General features: G+C 41.5%; 1 protein-coding gene across 4 annotated transcripts in view; it reads left to right on the top strand.

The window, feature by feature from the left end:
* Positions 1-18766, top strand: part of TRMT1L (tRNA methyltransferase 1L) — a 33276-nt gene extending 14510 nt beyond the window's left edge. For 3 of the 4 annotated variants that reach the window (XM_084782206.1, XM_084782205.1, XM_084782203.1), the window contains 10 exons: positions 459-582; positions 1151-1230; positions 6587-6830; positions 9486-9698; positions 11544-11734; positions 13586-13664; positions 14833-14999; positions 15974-16036; positions 18055-18181; positions 18278-18766. In XM_084782206.1, coding sequence (XP_084638332.1) covers positions 459-582; positions 1151-1230; positions 6587-6830; positions 9486-9698; positions 11544-11734; positions 13586-13664; positions 14833-14999; positions 15974-16036; positions 18055-18181; positions 18278-18530 — 1541 coding nt within the window. In that variant the 3' untranslated portion in view covers positions 18531-18766. The remainder of the gene's footprint in view (positions 1-458; positions 583-1150; positions 1231-6586; positions 6831-9485; positions 9699-11543; positions 11735-13585; positions 13665-14832; positions 15000-15973; positions 16037-18054; positions 18182-18277) is intronic. The other variant, XM_084782204.1, reaches the window with a different exon arrangement.
* The last annotated feature ends 465 nt before the right edge of the window (positions 18767-19231 follow it).

Here is a 19231-nt window from a genome sequence, read left to right as displayed (position 1 = left end):
CCAAGGCTGTGCTTAAATTCAATATGTTCGGAAAAATACTGAGATTCTTATTCAGCCAACTAATGGAAAGCAAACATATAAATAATCAATTTCTATAATATTACAAGACACCCCCCTAGCCAACCTATAAGAGCATCATATAGTACTTACTGAATCATAAACATATTTTAGGATTCTATGCTATCAGTGGCATACTTAGGTTTTATAATACTGATAATAGTGATACACAGTCAGAATTTAAGTCCTTACATTCACCAACTACTTACCTGGGCACAAGTCTTTCTCCAGACAGTTGAATAAATTTACCCTGTGGTTTTCTTTCCTTTTGTTTTGTTTTTATAGCTACCAAGCTACCTGCTTTAGCATAAAATAATATATAGTGTTTTTAATGGATTATGTTGGATATTTATCATTATTTTCAATTACCTTTTAATAATCTTTTTTCCCTTCCATTTTAGCTTCTTCTACCAAATCATCTAATGAAATTTTGAAGGAAACAGACACAGATATACAAGTTTTTCCTAACTACTCTATACCTCAGAAAACAGATTCATATTTTAATCCCAAAATGAAACTAAATCGGTAAGATAGATTGAAATATTTTAGGACCTCTTTTTTTTGGGTGGGGGGGTAGGGAACAGAGTTTTAGTACCTCTTTTAAGCTCTGTGTTCACATGTGTTAAGATTAAAGTCTTTGGGCATGGTGCTGTACACCTGTAATCCCAGCACTCAGGGAGGCAAAGGCAGAGGGATCTCTGTGAGTTCAAGCCAGTGTACAACGTAAGTCCAGAACAGCCAAGACTACACAGAAAAACCCTGTCTTGAAAACCAAAAAAAGAGAAAAGAAGAAGAAGATGATGATTTAAGTCATCTATTTTAACATTTTCTCAAAATATTTTTTTTTCTTCCAAAGACTAAAATAGGCCCAACTTTATGTAGTTAGCCCTGAACAGACTGGTGGAGGAAAAGTTTCATTAAATAATTGGGGCTTGTTAAATAAAATTCAATTAGATTCATGGTTTTACTTCACAAAACTTAAAGGTCTTGAACTAATTTGGGAATGTATATTAAGTAGGTATGTCTGTTTACAATTCCACCAAGATAAAATCATAGTGCAGTAAAGTTATTTTAGCTTGTTCTTTCTTTCTAGTCAGATAATATTCTGTACGTTGGCTGCTTTGGCTAAGGAACGAAAACCTTTGGAGTGTTTAGATGCCTTTGGAGCCACAGGTAAGTTAAAAAAAAAATTAATTTGTACATATATGCTTTTTTGTTTTTTGGGTTTGTTTGATTTGGTTTTTTGAAACAGGGTCTCTCTGTGTAGCCTTGGCTGCCCTAGACTCACTTTGTAGACCAGGCTGGCCTCAAATGCACAGTGATCCGCCTGCCTCTGCCTCCCAAGTGCTGGAATTAAAGGCGTGTGCTACCACTTTTTAAAAGTTCTTTTAGTGTGTATTTTATCTGCATGGATGTCTGTGTATCAAATCCGTGCAGTACCTTCAGAGACTAGAAGAGAGCATCTGATCTCCTGGAACTGGAGTTAGAAATGGATGAGCCATAGTGTGGGTGCTGGGAATTTAGCCCAGGGCCTCTGGAAAAGCAGCCAGTGCTCTTAACGTATAATTCATCTCTCCAGCCCCTATACAGTGTATTTTCTTAGAAAACTTACATGGATACCATGTCTGGCCAAATGTTTTCATGAGCCGCATGTGGTGGTGTACACCTCTAGTCTCAGCCCTCAGGAAGCAGAGGCAGGCGGATCTCTGGGAGTCCAAGGCCAGCCTGGTCTACAGAGTGAGTTCCTAGATGGCCAGAGCTACATAGTAAGACTTGGGGGGAAAATATTTTCATGTAAAGAAAAGATTTAAGATTCAAGGTAAGGTTTTACAGTTTTTTATGAAACTTTTCAAAAAGATTGTATACAAAAGTCTATAATGAATTGATTCTTATGTATCACTTCAAAACTAATTCACTCATGTTCAGTCTTATTTTATCAATATCTCCACAGTTCAGATTTCATACATTAGTCTCCTTAGTCCTGTTGATTGAAAGCAAATTCTAGACACATTATTTTTTGTAAATACTTAAGTTGGATTACTTAAAAATGAGGTTTTTCCCCACTGAGGTATCAGTGTGTGGCTAGCTTTCAACTCCTTGCACTCCTGATCCTCTTGCCTCAGCTTCCACAAGCTGCGATTACAGAACTATTCCTTCCTACTCAGCTATAAGGACTTTTTTGTATTTCGAGACAGGGTTTCTCTGTGTAGCCTTGGCTGTCCTGGCCTCACTTTGTAGACTAGGTTGGCCTCAAACTCACATCTGCCTCGCAGAGTGCTGGGATTACAGATGTGTGCCACCATGCCAGGCAGAAAATTTTTTAAGTAAAGATATGGTAGCATTATTATACCTAGAAAATGAAACTTTAATTCACTAATATCAATAATTGTTTAGATATTTAAACATTTTTTAAAATTCAAATCAGAATCTGAGGAGTATATATTTCCATTGTTTCAAGTCTAAGCCTCTTCTTTTTTGTTGTTATTCTTTTGAGACAGTCTTATTGTGTAGCTTTGGCTGACCTGGACTCACTATGTACCCCAGGCTGGCCTCCAACTCACAGAAATTCTGAATTCCACCTGCCTCTGCACCACCATGCCCAGCTAACACTCTTCTTAATATGATGCCATGTCATTCTGAGAGTATATGTGCATAAGTATGTGAGGGGGCATGGTGCACCGTGTGTATGTGGGTGTATTGTGTGCATGTGCATACGTGTGCGTGCGTATGCATGGTAATTATTTTTTCCCATAATTGATTTTTTGACATGTAGTCTCTGGCCATCTGGATTTTTATTGAGTGTCTCACCACAGCTCTGTAACATACTCATAGCCTGTATTTTTCCAGATTGCTCTGATTCTCATGTGGCACAGGCTGGCCTTCAACTGGCTGTATATGACTGAGTATGACCTTGAACTCCTGATTCTCGGGCCTCCATCTCCCAAGCACTGGGATTACAAGTATATGCTACCTATCTGGCAGGAAGGGGGAAATGTTGGTGTTTTGTTTTGTTTTGTTTTGTTAAATAAGCTGAAGATCAAGCTGGCTTTGAACTCAGAGATTTATTTGCCTCTGTCCCTCAAGTGCTGGAATTAAAGGCATGCACCACCACACCCAGCCAGAACATTTTTTTGTGTGTGTGGAGAATATTTGTTCACTGAAATTAGGTAATATCTAATAACTCTTTTTTGTGTTAATTGTTTATTATTATGAGAGTGAGAGGCAGAGAGTGCACATGTATGTGTGCATAGGTCAGAAGACACTGTCAAGAGCTGCTTCCCCCATCCCACCATGGTTGCTGGGAACCAGGCGCAGACAGTTTGGCTTTCTGGGCAAGTGCTTTTACCTGCTGCGCCCTGTGTTTTCCCAGCCTTTGTGTATTTGGATGCGTGTTGCCTAGCCTTCAGCATTGTGGTTTGGTTTGGTGTCCTGAGACTCACACTCCCTCTGTAGCTCAGGTCGGCCTAGCGTTGACCTTGAGCACGAGCCTGCCTTGAGCTGCTGCTCCTCTTGCTGCTGCCCCCTGCCACCATGCCTATTGTCAGCCTGCACTGAAACTCAGCACCTTTTTCTCAAAAGACTTTTAACAACAGAAAAAAGAAAATAGAGACAGGAATTTCTGAAAGGCCATTTGTGCTTGTCCCAAATCTTCATAAAGACGAACCAAATTGCACCCTTCAGAAGTGAGTACTGAGAGTGGAAGCATTAAAAGCTGTGCTTTCTAAGCTGCTGGTGTCGGTAAAAGCATGGACTTTGGGGCCAGAGTCCCTGAGTTTAAGTCCTGCCGTCATCACATGCTAGTTTTATGACCATAGGAAATTGTGTCTGATTTTTTTTCATGTATTAAAGCAAGGGTGCACAAACACCCTTACAGTACTGAAGATTTAAGCCTCAGCACAGTTAAAGTCATCAAAACAGTGCTTATTATGCAGGAAATGCTATAGAAGTATTAGGCTTCATCTTCATTGTATTATTAGCACTTTAACTATCATTATCACCTTTAATAATACATCCATTTAAATGGTAGCAGTAATGAGGAAATCCTTCCAAGCTGAGCCATTTAAATGTGTGTGTGTGTGTGTGTGTGTGTGTGTGTGTGTGTGTGTGTGTGTGTAAGCCAGAGGTCAGCACTGGATGTCTTCCTCGCTGTCTCACTGACCTTGGGTGGAGCTCATTGATCTGACTAGATTGGTGAACAAGCCCAGGAATCCTATCTCCTCCTCCTTTCCAGAGTTCACATTACAGATACTTGTACACTTGGCTTTTCATGTGGACACTGAGGATCAAAACTCAAATCCTAATGTTTGTATACATACATTTTACTGACTGAGCTATCTCCAAACTCTGTTTTTATTCATTCTTTTCCATCACCAATTCCATATCAGAGGAGCTTTGTTCTGATTTGGGTTTGCTTGTGTGTTTTGTTTTGTTTTGAAACAGCATCTTACTGTTTTGTTCTGGCTGATCTAGAACTCTATGTACACCAGGCTGGTCTTGAACTCACAGACATCTGCCTTATTCTGTCTCCCAAGTGCTAGGATTAAAGGCATATGTCCCCATGCCCACCCTGACTTCGCTTGTCATGTAACTCACACTCCTTTCCCATTCCTTATCTACCAACTTAATGACAAGTCCACTGTGTCATACTTAGCACTGCTAAACAGCCATTTCCCTGAGGTACTTATTTCAGTGTTACTTCTCAGTCAATAGCATGCATCTTGATCATGTAAAGCCAAAGGGCTCCACAGTTCATTGTCACCTTCATAATAATATGATCCTTTTTTCAAATTTATTGCAGTGTTTTTCTGTACACATTCTTTTTACTTTTTACAATCTGAAACTATTAAAGCCAATTCTGCAAAAGGTATAGTCAGCATTTTTATAAGCTGCTGTATCTGGCAGCATTTTTTATTGGCTTCTCAACCATTATCTGGAAATTGGACATCCTGGAAGAGCATCATTAAAGCAGCTCTCCCTTCCTTCCTTCTCAGTATATCTTTGTGAAGTTCTAGCAGTTATTTGACTCTGGCCTGGTGCTCATCCCACACGTTCACTGTGACAGTCTGAAAAAAAAGTACATACAGTCCTACACAGTAGGTAAGATATATTTCCATTTGTGAGGTAGAATTGTATAGAAGATGTCAGTGTTACTGATGGTGTGTTAGAAATCCCTATCGGTTGGGCTTATGTCATCATCGCCAAGTTAGTAAATGCTCTTCATGACCTTTCTGGCCCCCATGGAAAGCCTTGAGGGGGCGCTTCCTGCCTGGGTTCTTGCAGTACAGACAGAGTTGCTCCTTAGGCTTCACAGTGGTGCTTTCCTGTGCTGTGTGAAAACAGGGCCTAGAAAGGTTATTTCTTCTTTATTTCATTTATATGTGTGAGAATGAGGGTGTGTGTGTGTGTGTGTGTGTGTGTGTGTGTGTGTGTGTGTGTGTGTGTGTGTGTGTGTATGCACACACAAGCTTGGGGTGGAGCGTGTCAAAGGATGACTTTTGGGAGTTTGTTCTCCTTCCACCATGTGCTCTGGGCGGACAGTCAGATTGTCCGGCTACTCAGAGAGCACTGTTTTTCTTCTGAGCTCTCTCATAAGCCTGCAAGCTCCTTTTCACATTTAGAGAGCTGAGTGTTTTAGTGCATGACTATAATCCCTGCACGCAGGAGGCAGACACAAGACAATGGAGACTTCGTGGCCGGCTGAGAGTGACGATGCCTGCTTCTGATTGCAACACTTGGGAGGCAGAGACTGGTGGATCTCTGGGAGTTCAAGGCCAGGAATTCCAGGACAGCCAGGACTACTGACCTAAAAAAATAATAATAAACTACTACTAAAAAAAAATTAGCCAGGAATGGTGGTGTACACCTTTAATCCCAGAACTTCAGGAGGCAGAGGCAGGCGGATCTCTATAAGTCCGAGGCCAGCCTGGTCTACAAAATGAGTCCAGGACAGCCAAGGCTACACAGAGAAACCCTGTCTCGGGAAAAAAAACAAAACAAAAAAAAAAACTACTGCCTAAAAGAGAGATTGCAAGGCCAGCCTGGACTACTAAACAAGATCTTTATTAAAAAACCATTGTCGAGCCGGGCGTGGTGGCTCACACCTTTAATCCCAGCACTCGGGAGGCAGAGGCAGGTGGATCACTGTGAGTTCGAGGCCAGCCTGGTCTACAAAGCAGGTCCAGGACAGCCAAGGCTACACAGAGAAACCCTGTCTCGAAAAAACAAAACAAACAAACAAACAAAAAACATTGTCTTTGTTTTTTTCTGATATTTGAGGGTAAACTTGAGCAGCAAGACTTTGAACTTGAAGCTTCCTTTGCAGCAGACTATATTGCAGCCTTAACAGACTATACAAAGAAAAGTGTGTGTGTGTGTGTGTGTGTGTGTGTGTGTGAGAGAGAGAGAGAGAGAGAGAGAGAGAGAGAGAGAGAGAGTGTGTGTGTGTGTGTTGCTTATAAAACACTTTTTGGTCATGAATTATTATTAAATTTTTTTAATATAAAGATTGATCTTCCCTATTTCTCCCAAGGAATAATGGGATTACAATGGGCAAAACACCTTGGAAATGCAGTCAAAGTTACAATTAACGACTTGAATGAAAACTCTGTAACTTTAATTCAGAAAAACTGCCACTTAAACAAACTGAAAGTGGTGGTAGACAGTGAGGAAAAGGAAGAGGGTAATGCCCTTGAAGACGATGGCACTCTGGGGGACATCCAGGTGACCAGGATGGACGCCAATGTACTGATGCACCTGAGAGCTTTTGATTTCATGTAAGTGACCAACATGTGTATCCTAAACAGATCTCCTGGAAGTGGGTGCTTTTTTTTTTTTTTGAGACTGGGTTTCTCTGTGTTCTCACCCCCACCCACCCCACCGCCCTTCACCCCCCCTCTCCACCCCCCACCCCCCCCCCCCCGCCCTGCCCCAGCTCTAGCAGAACTTGCTCAGGGAGCTGCCCAAAGACCAGACTGACTGATGCAGCATGGGTCACTGCATCCTAGGCTAAGGGCCTATAGGGAGCACTACTGTGACTGGAGGGAGTACAGGCCTTTACCTGGATTCCTGCAGGCTCTCACGGCTCTATGGGAGGAGGCACCACTGTGTCTTTAGGCAGGGAGGCAGTCTAGGTGGCTCTGCAGAGCCAAAGAGACAGTTGGAAAAGCCAAGAACTAAACTTCATTGTGCATTCTAAGTCTCTTGCATTCGGTGTAGCAGAGGAAAGTCTAAGCTAGGCCAAAAGACAAAAGATTAAAAGGAGAAATGGGACCAAAAAGGGAAGGAGGAGGAGGAGGAAGGAAAGAAGGATGAAAGGACTAAAGAGAAGAACAAACGGATGAGAGGGAAGGACCCCACTCGAGAATTGGCGGGTAGGGGTTAAGCCCTCAGGGTTGTAAAGGAAAAGGAGAGATCCCAGTACATGGCCTTATCTCAGAAAGAGGAACAGCCCCTTGGTAATCTGGAGGTGGCTTTGAATTTTTTTATTAAAGCAGGACCAAGTCTGTGACACCTCTCACCAGATGGGATTTAGGGGCCTGCTGAGATCAAAAGGGAATCCCTCCTCCTCCTCCCCTCCCACGCCCAGGGCAATAGACCAGCTTTCTGGAGGGGAATAGACCTCCACCCCATCCAGCAATGCCCTACACTGTGAGCCTTGGCTGTCCTGGACTCACTTTGTAAACCAGGCTGGCTTTGAATGCAGAGATCCCTGCCTCTGCCTCCCAAGTGCTGGATTGAAGACGTGCCCCACCACTGCCTGGCTTGAAGTGGGCACTTTAAAATTAAAGACATTTGTGGTGGCTTATGTGGAGGAATTTTGACTTAGAACATGGCCGCTCTGGCAAGAGAACACATTCAAGACCTTCTAGGTCTGTATGATCCAGCTGAAGTACAAACAACACCCTCAACCTGGAAGACAGGCAAGCAGCTCTGAGTTCAAGGCCAGCCTGGCATATAAAGCAAGTTTCAGGTAAAAAAAAAGCTTAGGTCCACGAGTGATGGTACACACCTTTAATCCCAAACAGTGAAGGTAAAATTAGTTTGTAAAAAGAAGCACCCATGTTTGAAAGTGATGTCTAATTGAGTGGCAGAAAAGGTGACGAATCAGAGAAAGATTTAACAAAATAGAATACACTGTATTATCATGAGAACAGAAGAAAGGGAAGCTACTTAAGCGAGGACTGTAAAGCTTGGGGGAGAGTTTTACGGCGAGAGGGTGAAGAGGGAACAAGCTCGACACAGGTGAAGACAACAGCTGAGGAATAAGAGGGAACCAGGAGGTCGGGACAGATGCTAAGGCCAAGCAGAGCAATTAAGAGGCCAACAGAAAAGCCAGCTTGGGTAAGTCAGCTGGGAGAAGCGTTTGAGCGGGAAAGGCGGAGTCGAACCCGCCAACTAGAGCTCAGTAAGAACCAGAAAGGGTGAGCTCATTAAGCAGGAGGTCTCAGAAGCTGAAACATTCTAGGCCTAGGTTAGCAGACAACAATCAAAACAGGTGAATGAAAGTTCCTTTTACAGCCTTGGCTGTCCTGGACTCACTTTGTAGACCAGGCTGGCCTCAAACTCACATCGATCCTCCTACCTCTGCCTCCCAAGTACTGGGATTAAAGGCATGCGCCACCACACCCGGCTCAGGTTTTTGTTTTAATACAGTTTTTGGCCTTGGCCTGAAATACCCAATAAGAGAAATTTCAGACTTCCTGGGAATGAACTTTTGCTCTTAGGCCAATTTATTTCCATGTGTTTGACATATCCTAGACTGATTGTGTTGCTATTTTTCTGTTTAGACTAGTTTTTTCTGGACCTTGGCTAGGTTTAACACAAAATGGAGTTTCTTTTTCAAAATGGAATTTGTCTAGTCCTTACAGTAAATTCATATTAGCCCAAGCTGACCTCAAACTGGGAATTCTGCCTCCACCTCCTTTTTTTGTTTCTTTGTTTTTTGAAACAGGATTTTTTTTCTGTTTTAACAGTTTTAGACTCCCTTTGTAGATCAGACTAGCCTTGAACTCAGAGATCTCCCTGCCTCTGCCTTCCTAAGGGCTGGGATTACAGACGTGTCACCATGCCAGGGATCTGCCTCCACCCACCCCCTTTTTTTGTTTGTTTGTTTTTTTGTTTGTTTGGTTGGTTGGTTGGTTATTTGAGACAGGGTTTTCCTGTGTAACAGTCCTGGCTGTCCTGGACTCATTTTTGTAGAGCAGGCTAGCCTCGAACTTACAGCTGTCCGCCTGCCTCTGCCTCCCCAGTGCTGGGATTAAAGGTGTGCGCCACCACACCCATCTTTGCCTCTACCTCTTGAGTGCTAGGATTACATCACACCTCCCTTACAAACTTTTGAACCTACAGAATGTCATCACTAGAAATAATACTAGTATAATGTGGATTACTGATGCAAGCTTAATCTGTGTGTTTTCTTTCTGACTTAGACATCTAGATCCTTTTGGAACATCAGTGAACTATCTAGACTCTGCATTCAGAAACGTAAGAAACCTTGGCATAGTGTCAGTGACTTCTACAGATATCAGTTCCTTGTATGCCAAGGCACAGCATGTTGCCCGGCGCCACTATGGATGTAACATTGTCCGAACAGAGTATTACAAGGAGCTAGCAGCCAGAATTGTCGTAGCTGCAGTGGCAAGGTACCAAATTGCCAATGGTGCACCTACTATGTTTTACTGTGACTCATAATTTTGAAAAGATAATACTATGAATGAGTTCTTATTTTTCAAAATGTACATGACCTTTTAAATTCTAATCCCTTATGTAATTTTAATTTGATTTAGTGGTTTTAATGTTATGGGGGGTTTCTTTCTTTTTTTCTTTTAGACATGTATTCATTTATATGTGTGTATTTGTATAGGCTCATGTCTGGAGGGCAGAGGACAACTTGAAATAATTGGTCCTCTCCTTCCACTATGTGGGTTCTGGAGATCAAATTCAGTTATCAGGTCTGGCAGCAAGCAGTTTTACCCACAGAACCATTTTGATGGCCTATTATTTTTATGTTTTGTCATAACTTTATTTAAACATTTATATCTGAAATATACAAAAGAAACAATAAAAGTGAAAATTAATTTCAGACCTCTCTAAATTCAATAATTACAGAAATAGGCAAGAGGTAGCAACATAAACGGGAGAAACAAAAATTGTTTTTAGATTTATAAGCTATTTGAAAGACCACTTTATCCTCATATAGTCTAAATAAAATGATGACTTCCATCTCGATTCAGAAAATGACCATGTAAAACAGGAAGGTCTTTCCGTGTCTCCCCAGGATTTCAAAGCTGTTGAAATGAAGGAAGATTAACATATCTACTGTGTACAGAATTTTATGATACAAGAAAATATTTTTTAATATTTATTTATCGTGTGTGGTGGAATGCACACACCACATGCATGCAGGAGCCTGCTGGGATCAGCAGACAGCCTCCGATCCCCTAAAACTATAGTTACAGGCAGTTGTAAGCTATCATGTGGGTGCTGGAAAATGGTCCCCAGTTTTCTGCAAGAGCAGCAAGCACTCTTTAGTGCTGAGCCATCTTTCTAGCCCCTAAAGAGTAACTTAATAATGCATTTTGACATCAAGATAATGGATGATTAGCCCATTTATTTGCCAACCCAAACAGAAGTTCTGCAGCACTTGGATGGATTTTTTTTTTTTTTAAAGATTTTATGTATCTTTGTATGAGAGCTCTATTTGCATGTACACCTGCAGGCCGGAAGAGGGCATCAAATTCTAGTATAGATGGTTGTGAGCCACCATGTGGTTGCTGGGAATTGAACTCAGGACCTCTGGAAGAGCAGACAGTGCTCTCAACCTCTGAGCCATCTCTCCAGCCCCTTGGATGGATATTCTTACCTCAGCAAAGTAACATGGTTATTAGTCTTTATAGGTCTTCAGCACATGTTAAGTGAGCAACAGTCCTAATACAGAACTTGCACATGATGTTTGTTATATGTACTCAGAGCACTCATAAGAGCACATTTGGGAGTGGTGTGTCTTGTAGAACTTAACCTACAGAATTTGTGAAACTACTGGGCGGACGAGCTTTGACTGTTCTTCAGTACATAGTCAGAAGCTAGCTTACAATTCTGCAGATGGTCAGTATTCAGTAAATATAGATGGTTTGGAAGATGCTTTTTTAGGGAAAAGACTGATTAAATTCGGACTAGTAATCATGACTACAGACAGGAAACAATCATGCTGAAAGCCAGAGGTTACAGTCCTATTGGAAGGCTGTTCTAAAGGCGCCTCTGGAGTCTGCCGACCTCGCCGGGCAGCCGTTTCTCCGGCACTTCAGTTTGTGTGCAGTTGTGGTAACAGTCCTTTGAAAGCACTGCTACAGAAGACGGACTTTCCCACAACCCACCCTTGGTGTGCTGTCCAGGTTAATTATGTCAATACAGTGCTATACAAAGGAAATGACAAGCCGTCAAAATAGCTTGTGGTTTTTTTGTTTTTTTGTTTTTTTGTTTTTCAACAGAGCTGCAGCGAGGTGCAACAAAGGTATAGAAGTGCTGTTTGCAGTGGCTCTGGAACACTTCGTGTTGGTAGTGGTGAGGGTCTTAAGAGGGCCGACTTCAGCTGATGAGACTGCCAAGAAAATCCAGTACCTGATCCACTGCCAGTGGTGTGAAGAAAGGATTTTTCAGAAGGATGGGAACATGGTAGAAGGTACGCTAAGTTCTGCTGGTATTTCACAGTGACTCTGCTGCAGGGTTAAAGCACTCCTGCCCTGCCTTTTATGGAAACATCTAGAGTTAACGTAGTTTTGGCACTATCAGCTAATTTTAGGAACATAAATAGTCTATGTGTCTAGACTATTATAAATTATTATAATTTTTTAATAAAAAATATTTTATGTTTCTGGTCAAACATAAATGCTACCAGTTATTAAATTCATTCAGTAAACATTTAGTCCCTGCTGTATTCCAGGCCTTAGGACACACAGGGAAAACTGCTTGCTTTCTCAGGACAGAGCAACAGTGTTGCCTGTTGTTTGTCTATTAAGTTCTTGATATTTTTCGGGAGAGGGTTGTTATTGAGATAGGGTTTCTTTATGTAGCCTTGGCTATAGACCAGGTTGTCCTCGAACTCGCAGTGATCTGCCTGCCTCTGCCTCCCGAGTGCTGGGATTAAAGGCGTGTGCCACCATGCCCAGCCCTTGATTTTTTTTTTTTAATGTATATGGGAGTTACCTGCATATATATATCTTGGTATGTGCCTGGTACCCACAGAGGCCAAAAAGGGCATTGAGTCTCCTGGAACTGAAGTTACAGACAATTGTAAGCCACTGTGAGTGCTGGGAATCAAACCCAATTTCTTTAGAAGAGCAGCCAGTGCTCATAACTGGTGAAGTGTCTATCTCTTCAGCCCTCAGATACATTTTTTTTGCGGTGGGTCGGGGGTGGGTTTCGAGACAGGGTTTCTCTGTATAGCCTTGGCTGTTCTGGACTCACTTTGTAGACCAGGCTGGCCTCAAACTCACAGCGATCCACCTGCCTCTGCTTCCTGGAGTGCTGGAATTAAAGGCATGTGCCACCATGCCCGGCTAATAGGCTAATGAGATACAAATTTTTAAGAGCTCTCTACAATTGAAGTTGTTTACCCCTTGCTGTATAAATTACAAGATTTTTTTTTTAATTTTGTTTCTTTTCCTTCAGTTTGCTTCTTTGCTTTGTTTGTTGTTGTTGTTATTGTTGTTTTTAATTTAGGTTTTGGGGTGCTTGAGGGGTGGTTGGTTGTTGCTGATGGTAAAGTTACCTACATTCTATCTTTGTTTGTAAAGACATTGGTATTCTTAGGTACTTCCAGGGAGGGTAGGTTTTATTGACTAGGCCAGCACTTCCCCACTACTAGACAATACATCCTTTTTCTTGTACTAAGCCCACGTTTTGTTTCTGGATTTTTTGGGTCCCCCGCCCCCCACGGAAGGGTGTCTATTCGTACACCTCTAGCACGCAAAAGGATGCTTTTCAGATGTTTTTATTTTTGACAGTGTATCATATATCTCAGCCAATGGTGACCTTGAACTTTTTTCTTTAGGTTTTTAAAAATTGCTTTTATTTACTTATTGTGTGTCTGTGTGTGTGTGTGAGTTTGCGATTGCATGCATGAGAAGATCAGAGCACAACCTATGAGAGTCAGTTCTTTCCTAGAGCCATGTGCGTCCCAGGAACCAGCTGCTAGTCATCAGGCTTGTCACCAAGGTGGCAAGCACCTTTACTCTCTGAGCCATCTTACTGGCCTTAGCCTTGAGTGTCTGATGTTCCTGCCTGTGCCCCCTGGGTACTTAGTTTACAAGTAAACTACCTTGCCTGCTTTGTGAGGTGCTTTGGATAACCTAGGGCTTTGTGTGTGCTAGGTAAGCACTCTACCAACTGAACTATGTCCCCGGGCCTAACTTATTTTATTACACTAGGAATCGAAGCCAGCCAGGCAGTTAACAAACTAAATTTCTCCTACCCAGCCATTTAATGTAAAGTTATAACACATTTTCTCATTTATCATGTTTTGTTTTTACAGAAAACCCATATAGACAGCTGCCTTGTAATTGTCATGGGAGCATGCCTGGCAAGACAGCAATAGAGCTTGGGCCTCTGTGGTATGTACCTAGTCACCATGTTCAGGCTTGGCTTACTGTCAGGTTTTAAAGTCTAAGAAAATGATTTGTGACTCCCCTTCTGTGAACCTGAGTATTTTCCAATTTCTCTCAATTGTCTAAACAAGCTGATAGGATGAAAGGTAAGCTGGATCTGCAAACTCAGTAACTTGTGTCTGAGTAGTAAGAGTTTTTGAAAAATGGGGCCTAGTGGTACAGGCCAGTGATCCCAGCTACTCTTGAGGCAAGACAGTCACAAGGTCCAGGCCTGATATACAGTGAGGTTTTTTTTACTACAGCTATGAGTTCACAGCTTGCCTGGGCAAGTCAGTGAGAAACTGTCGGGCAAACTATTAGAGAGAGGGGGTAAAAGAAAATTGGCTGGACATAGAGTGAGTGCTAAAGTACTCATCTTGCATGCTTAGGGCTTTAGGCTCACATCCCAGTCGTGGGAGAAGACAGCAGTCGTTACTGCTTGAGGTGACCTAGATAGCTAGCAAGTAGAGCCAGGCTGGGATCCAGACTTTTCAGTCTTGGAATTCACATCCTGTCAATTATGCATATGCTGCTCAGAGTAAAGGGAAGCATTCTGCCCTGGAGCCTTTTTGAAACAGAGCCTCACTACTTGGCCTGAACTTCGAGTGTAGAATAGGCTGCCCTTGAACTCACAAAGATCTACCTGTCTGCCTCCTCAGTGCCAGGTTTAAAGGTATGATGGTGCCCTGGACCATTTTTAAACTGTAGCTCTCACATATGCACCAAAACTTTACTGGCTAGGGTGCACACTGTGAAAACTTAGGCTTCGCATTGTGTTCTCTTTACATTTATAGAGTTTTAAAGGCTCCATAGAATCAACATTGTCTTTTCTGCCTGACTGTTTTCGAGATACCCACTCCATTTTCCACACTACTCTTCAATTTAGGAAGGCCAATAAATTCTTGTTGCTTTATGTGAATGAATTTTTTTTGGCTAATCTTAATTTACAGAGCTAACATGATTTTTTTTAAAGGTAAGAACTAGTATATAAATAATCCTAAATCAAAAATTCCTGAATTTCAATATTACTCTATTTTATAATTTATTATATGCTTTAGTTGCATAATTGTGGGGGGAAATTTAATAAAAATGAACATTTCTCAAACCTAGTTTTCTATATGTTTTTCTTTTCCAGGTCAAGCTCCCTTTTCAATACTGGATTCCTCAAAAGAATGCTATTTGAATCTCTTCATCATGGTTTGGATGACATTCAGCCCCTGATAAAGACGTTAATCTTTGAGTCAGAGTGTACTCCCCAGAGTCGCTCCTCAGCTCATGCACCTCCAGACCCCAGCAAGCAAGGTGACTCTGGCTCCTTGAATTACTCTTATGTGATGGCCAGAATGTGTATTCATGGGATAATGTGCTTTTAAGTCGGTCCTCCATAGTGAGGCCAATTGTATTCTGGTTGTAACTTTTTTTTTTCTGGAGGCAAGGTTACGTATAGCCCAGGCTGGCCTTGAACTCTTGATCTTTTTGCTTTCACCTCCAAGGTGCTGGGCACACACTGCAGTGCCTGTCATCCATCTGTCCACCTTTTACTCTTCTATAAAGAGCAACTATAGGTAACTATAGGAATACTAGAGCCAGAAACTTTGGTAATATCCATTGAAATGCAGAAATTTGATTTCCATAGCACTCAGGTTTACTCCTTAAACAGGCAGTACAGCGCGACTGGCTCTGATAGAAGGCAGCGTGCAGACTTAAACAGGCAGTACAGCGCGACTGGCACCGATAGAAGGCAGCGTGCACACCGGTCTTCATGCTTTCCTGGGTAATCACAGGCTGCTGCTGCAGATGTAATATGTCCTTTGCTTTTGTATTGAGTACAGGCTTAGCCTTAGCTGGCCTGGAACTCACAGTGATCTATCTGCTTGTACCTTCCAAGTGCTGAAATTTAAGATGCGTGCCACCATGCCCAGCTGAAAATAGATTTTTAAAATTTATTTTAACATTATTGGTATCAGTGTGTGTGTGTGTGTGTGTGTGTGTGTGTGTGTGTGTGTGTGTGTGTGTGTGTGTGTGTGTGTGTGTGTGTGCAGGCACATGTGTGGACGTTAGAGGACAACTGACAACAGTTTGTCCTGCCTTTCCATGAGTTCTGGGAATTGAACTCAGATTACAAGCACCTTTCCCTGATATGCTGTCTCACTGGCCCAGAAAGTTGGAAATACCATTCTTGTATGTCCAAAAATGTAGACAGGATTCCGGTTTTATTTAAACATTAAGTTGTTAATGTCATCTATAAATATGTTTCCCATTTGTTTTTATTTTAGAAGAAAATGGTGTATTTATTAAAACTACCGATGATACCACAGTAGATATTTACAGTGCACAGGGTATGTATATATTGTAATATGTAACTATTAAGTATCAGTGCATTCTAAATATGTCGTATAAACAGAGTATACACAGCATTCAGGCCTGTAATTATAAGCTGCAATAGTGGAGCAGCAGTTGCTCACTTAAATGTTCGTCTTCAATGAAAAGAAAACTTAACAGTTCCTGTTAAAAGTACATGGTTTAGCCGGGTGTGGTGGCACATGCCTTTGATACCAGCACTTGGGAGGCAAAGACAGGCCAATCTCTGAGTTCGAGAGTACAAGGTCAGCCTCATCTACAGATAGAGTTCCAGAACAGCCAAGGTAACACAGAAACCCTTTCTTGAGAAAAACAACAACAACAAAATTTTTTTAAATAAAATCACCAGTCCTGTCAATTTAGCACCATAAGCTAATTTGGTAGAATGCAAACCCCTGAAAATGCTACCGTGCACTGAACAATAGAGGACTGACAGGCAGCACTGCATGCTGTAGTGCACATCAGTCCAACCTCATTGTGTTGGTGCTGGAGCCTTTGCCAGATCCTCCACTTGTAGCAGAAATGTCTTAAATGGTTTTAAGGATAAAAAGTAAAACATAAAATACTTTCAGACATGTTAAATTTGTAAGGTTTTTCTTATGTCTAGGTTAAGAAAGTTGAACTAATCTCTTTGGGCAGTTCTATAGCCACAGGCCTTTATGTTTATATGAAGACTATCAGTATAACACAGGCAAAGAAAACCCATGGTCGCGTCTAATAGTTACTACTAAGACAGTTTGTTCGACTTGTTTATCGAAGACCTTTTTATAATTTGTTGTGCATGTGAATATTTTCTTTCACTGTGTGCCATGTTGATTCCATGTAACAATATAATCAATTTTACTTAAATGGTTTAATTTTAATTTGGGAATCGTAAGTTGCCATTTCATATTATTGTAAAAAGGAAACAGTTCAACAGTTAATTTATCTTTGGATATCATTTACTGTTTTCATGCATTATATCTGCCTTCTAATTACTTATGTTTCAGCAGGTGTCAGTTGTTTGTCCTCCAGAAGTAGCATGTGAGGGTAATACCTACATATAATCAAGGCTTAGCTGGCACCACAGCACATTCCTTAGTGCTGGCCGTGAGGGAGATTTGACAAGAGGAACTCTTGAGCTCACAGCTTTGGAACTAGCCTGAACAAGAAGAAGACCTGTCTAATATAACTTCACAGGCTGAAAGTTCAAGTCACATTTCCTTTTAGTATTTGAAGTCTCTCTGATGCGTGCACACACACACACATGCGTACATATGCCTTTTGGAAAACTGCAGAACTGGAATAACTCGTTTGCCTCCTTTCACTTAAGATGGAAAGCCTAAGTACTGTGTTGAAAAATCAGCAAGGAGATCATATATTCTACTTTAAAAAAAAGATTTATTACATTTTTAGTGTTCAGCCTACATGTACACCTGCACACCAGAAGAGCCCATCAGACCCCAGTATAGATGGTTGTGATCCACCATGTGGTTGCTGGGAATTGAACTCAAAACCTCTGAAAGAGCAGTGCTCTTAACTGCTGAGCCATCTCTTCAGCCCCCTAATTTTTTATTTCTTGAGAATTTCATACATGGTGGTTTTGTTGTTATTTTTCACATCATTGAAAACTAAACATGTATCAGTAGAACATTCAAGAGTTTAAAAAAAAAAAAAAGAATGACATTGTCTCTAGGAATTTAGATTGTAATTTAGGGAGAAAGGACTTAACACATTCTAAGACCTGTATACAAGAAACAAGGAAAAAGAATTACAGAAGTTGGCCAGGCTGTCGAGTGGTGGTGTGTGGACTGTACTGGACGGTGAAGTGGTAGCTTCGTAAACAGGCTACATACAGGTAGTGCGAACAGTGGCGCCTTAGAAGGACATAGAAGGAAGCCCTGAGTCAAGCAGAAGCAGGACAGGTGCTGTGAGTGATGGGCAGGGGGAGTAGTGCAGTCAACAAGCGCATTCACCTGCATTTCTGAGAGTGTGCTCATTTGTGTGTGTGCTCCAGGGAAGAGAAAAAGTAATGAAACGGCCAGTAACGTAGCCAAGAAGCAGAAGAGTGACGCCAGCTCTGTACATCCTCCCTTTTATTACAACATCCACAGACACAGCATCAAAGGAATGAATATGCCAAAGTAAGACAGCCAGTGGTAAAACTTACTTCATATTTTACATCATTGTGATTTAAGTAGAAGCACAAGAGCCTAATAAACTTTCTTTCCTTATTCTAGGTTAAAAAAGTTTCTGTGCTGTCTTTCCCAAGCAGGCTTTCGAGTAAGCCGAACTCACTTTGACCCAATGGGTGTGCGTACAGATGCCCCTCTGATGCAGTTTAAATCTATCCTGTTAAAGCACAGCACCCCCACCTACACTGGAGGACAATCAGAAGGCCACATGCAATCCGTGTCAGAGGATACAGTGGCTGACAGGGTGGAAATGTCCATGAATGACAAAGCAGAAGCAAGCGGCTGCAGAAGATGGTAAACTCGAAAAGCGTTTCTCCTCAGGGTTCTGTTCAAGGGCCTGATGGCTCTGTACCACCTGTAATCCTTTTTTTATTCTTTCAACTTAGTGATATAAGATTTTTTTAAAAATTTAAAAAGCACTGTTTTCATTCAGAAAATTGGCTGTTTGGACTTGGCTAGTGTGAGAGCTTTGCTTTTTAAGTTTTTATTATTTTAAAGAAGAAAATTAATAAAAACATTTCATGATGAAGCCAAGTTTCTGCCTGGGCTCACACTACTGTTTAGTAATTTAGAAATTTTTCACATTTTTCACATGCATCTCTTAGAAATGGTAGCATATTCTAAAAGTCATCCTTTTCCTTTTCTGTTACCAGGGATTAAACCTACAGGTCAGGTTCTCAGGTAGCTGTAATGCAGGCATGCGCCCGGTGCTCAGCTGAGCATTTATTATAGTGTCTCTATAGTGTGTGTGGTATTTCCTTCTTGTATCCAACATACAGAATAAAGCTTTTATATACTAAAATGGCCCTGTATAAAATATAAAAAAATGTTCTTCTAAAGTCAGGTGTGGTGGTGCACATCTTTATCTCAGCACTTGGAGGCAGAAGCAGGATCACTGTGAGTTTGAGGCCAGTGAGTCCTGGTCAGCCAAGGTAACACAAAGAAACCCTGTCTTGAAAAAAACTAAAATAATAACAGCAATAGTAAATTAATAATAAC

Source organism: Acomys minous (genome assembly GCF_964271855.1).
Source record: "Acomys minous genome assembly, chromosome: 1".
Lineage (NCBI taxonomy): Eukaryota > Metazoa > Chordata > Mammalia > Rodentia > Muridae > Acomys > Acomys minous.
The sequence above is the reverse complement of the archived record's forward strand: the minus strand, read 5'-3'. Positions and strand labels throughout refer to the sequence as shown.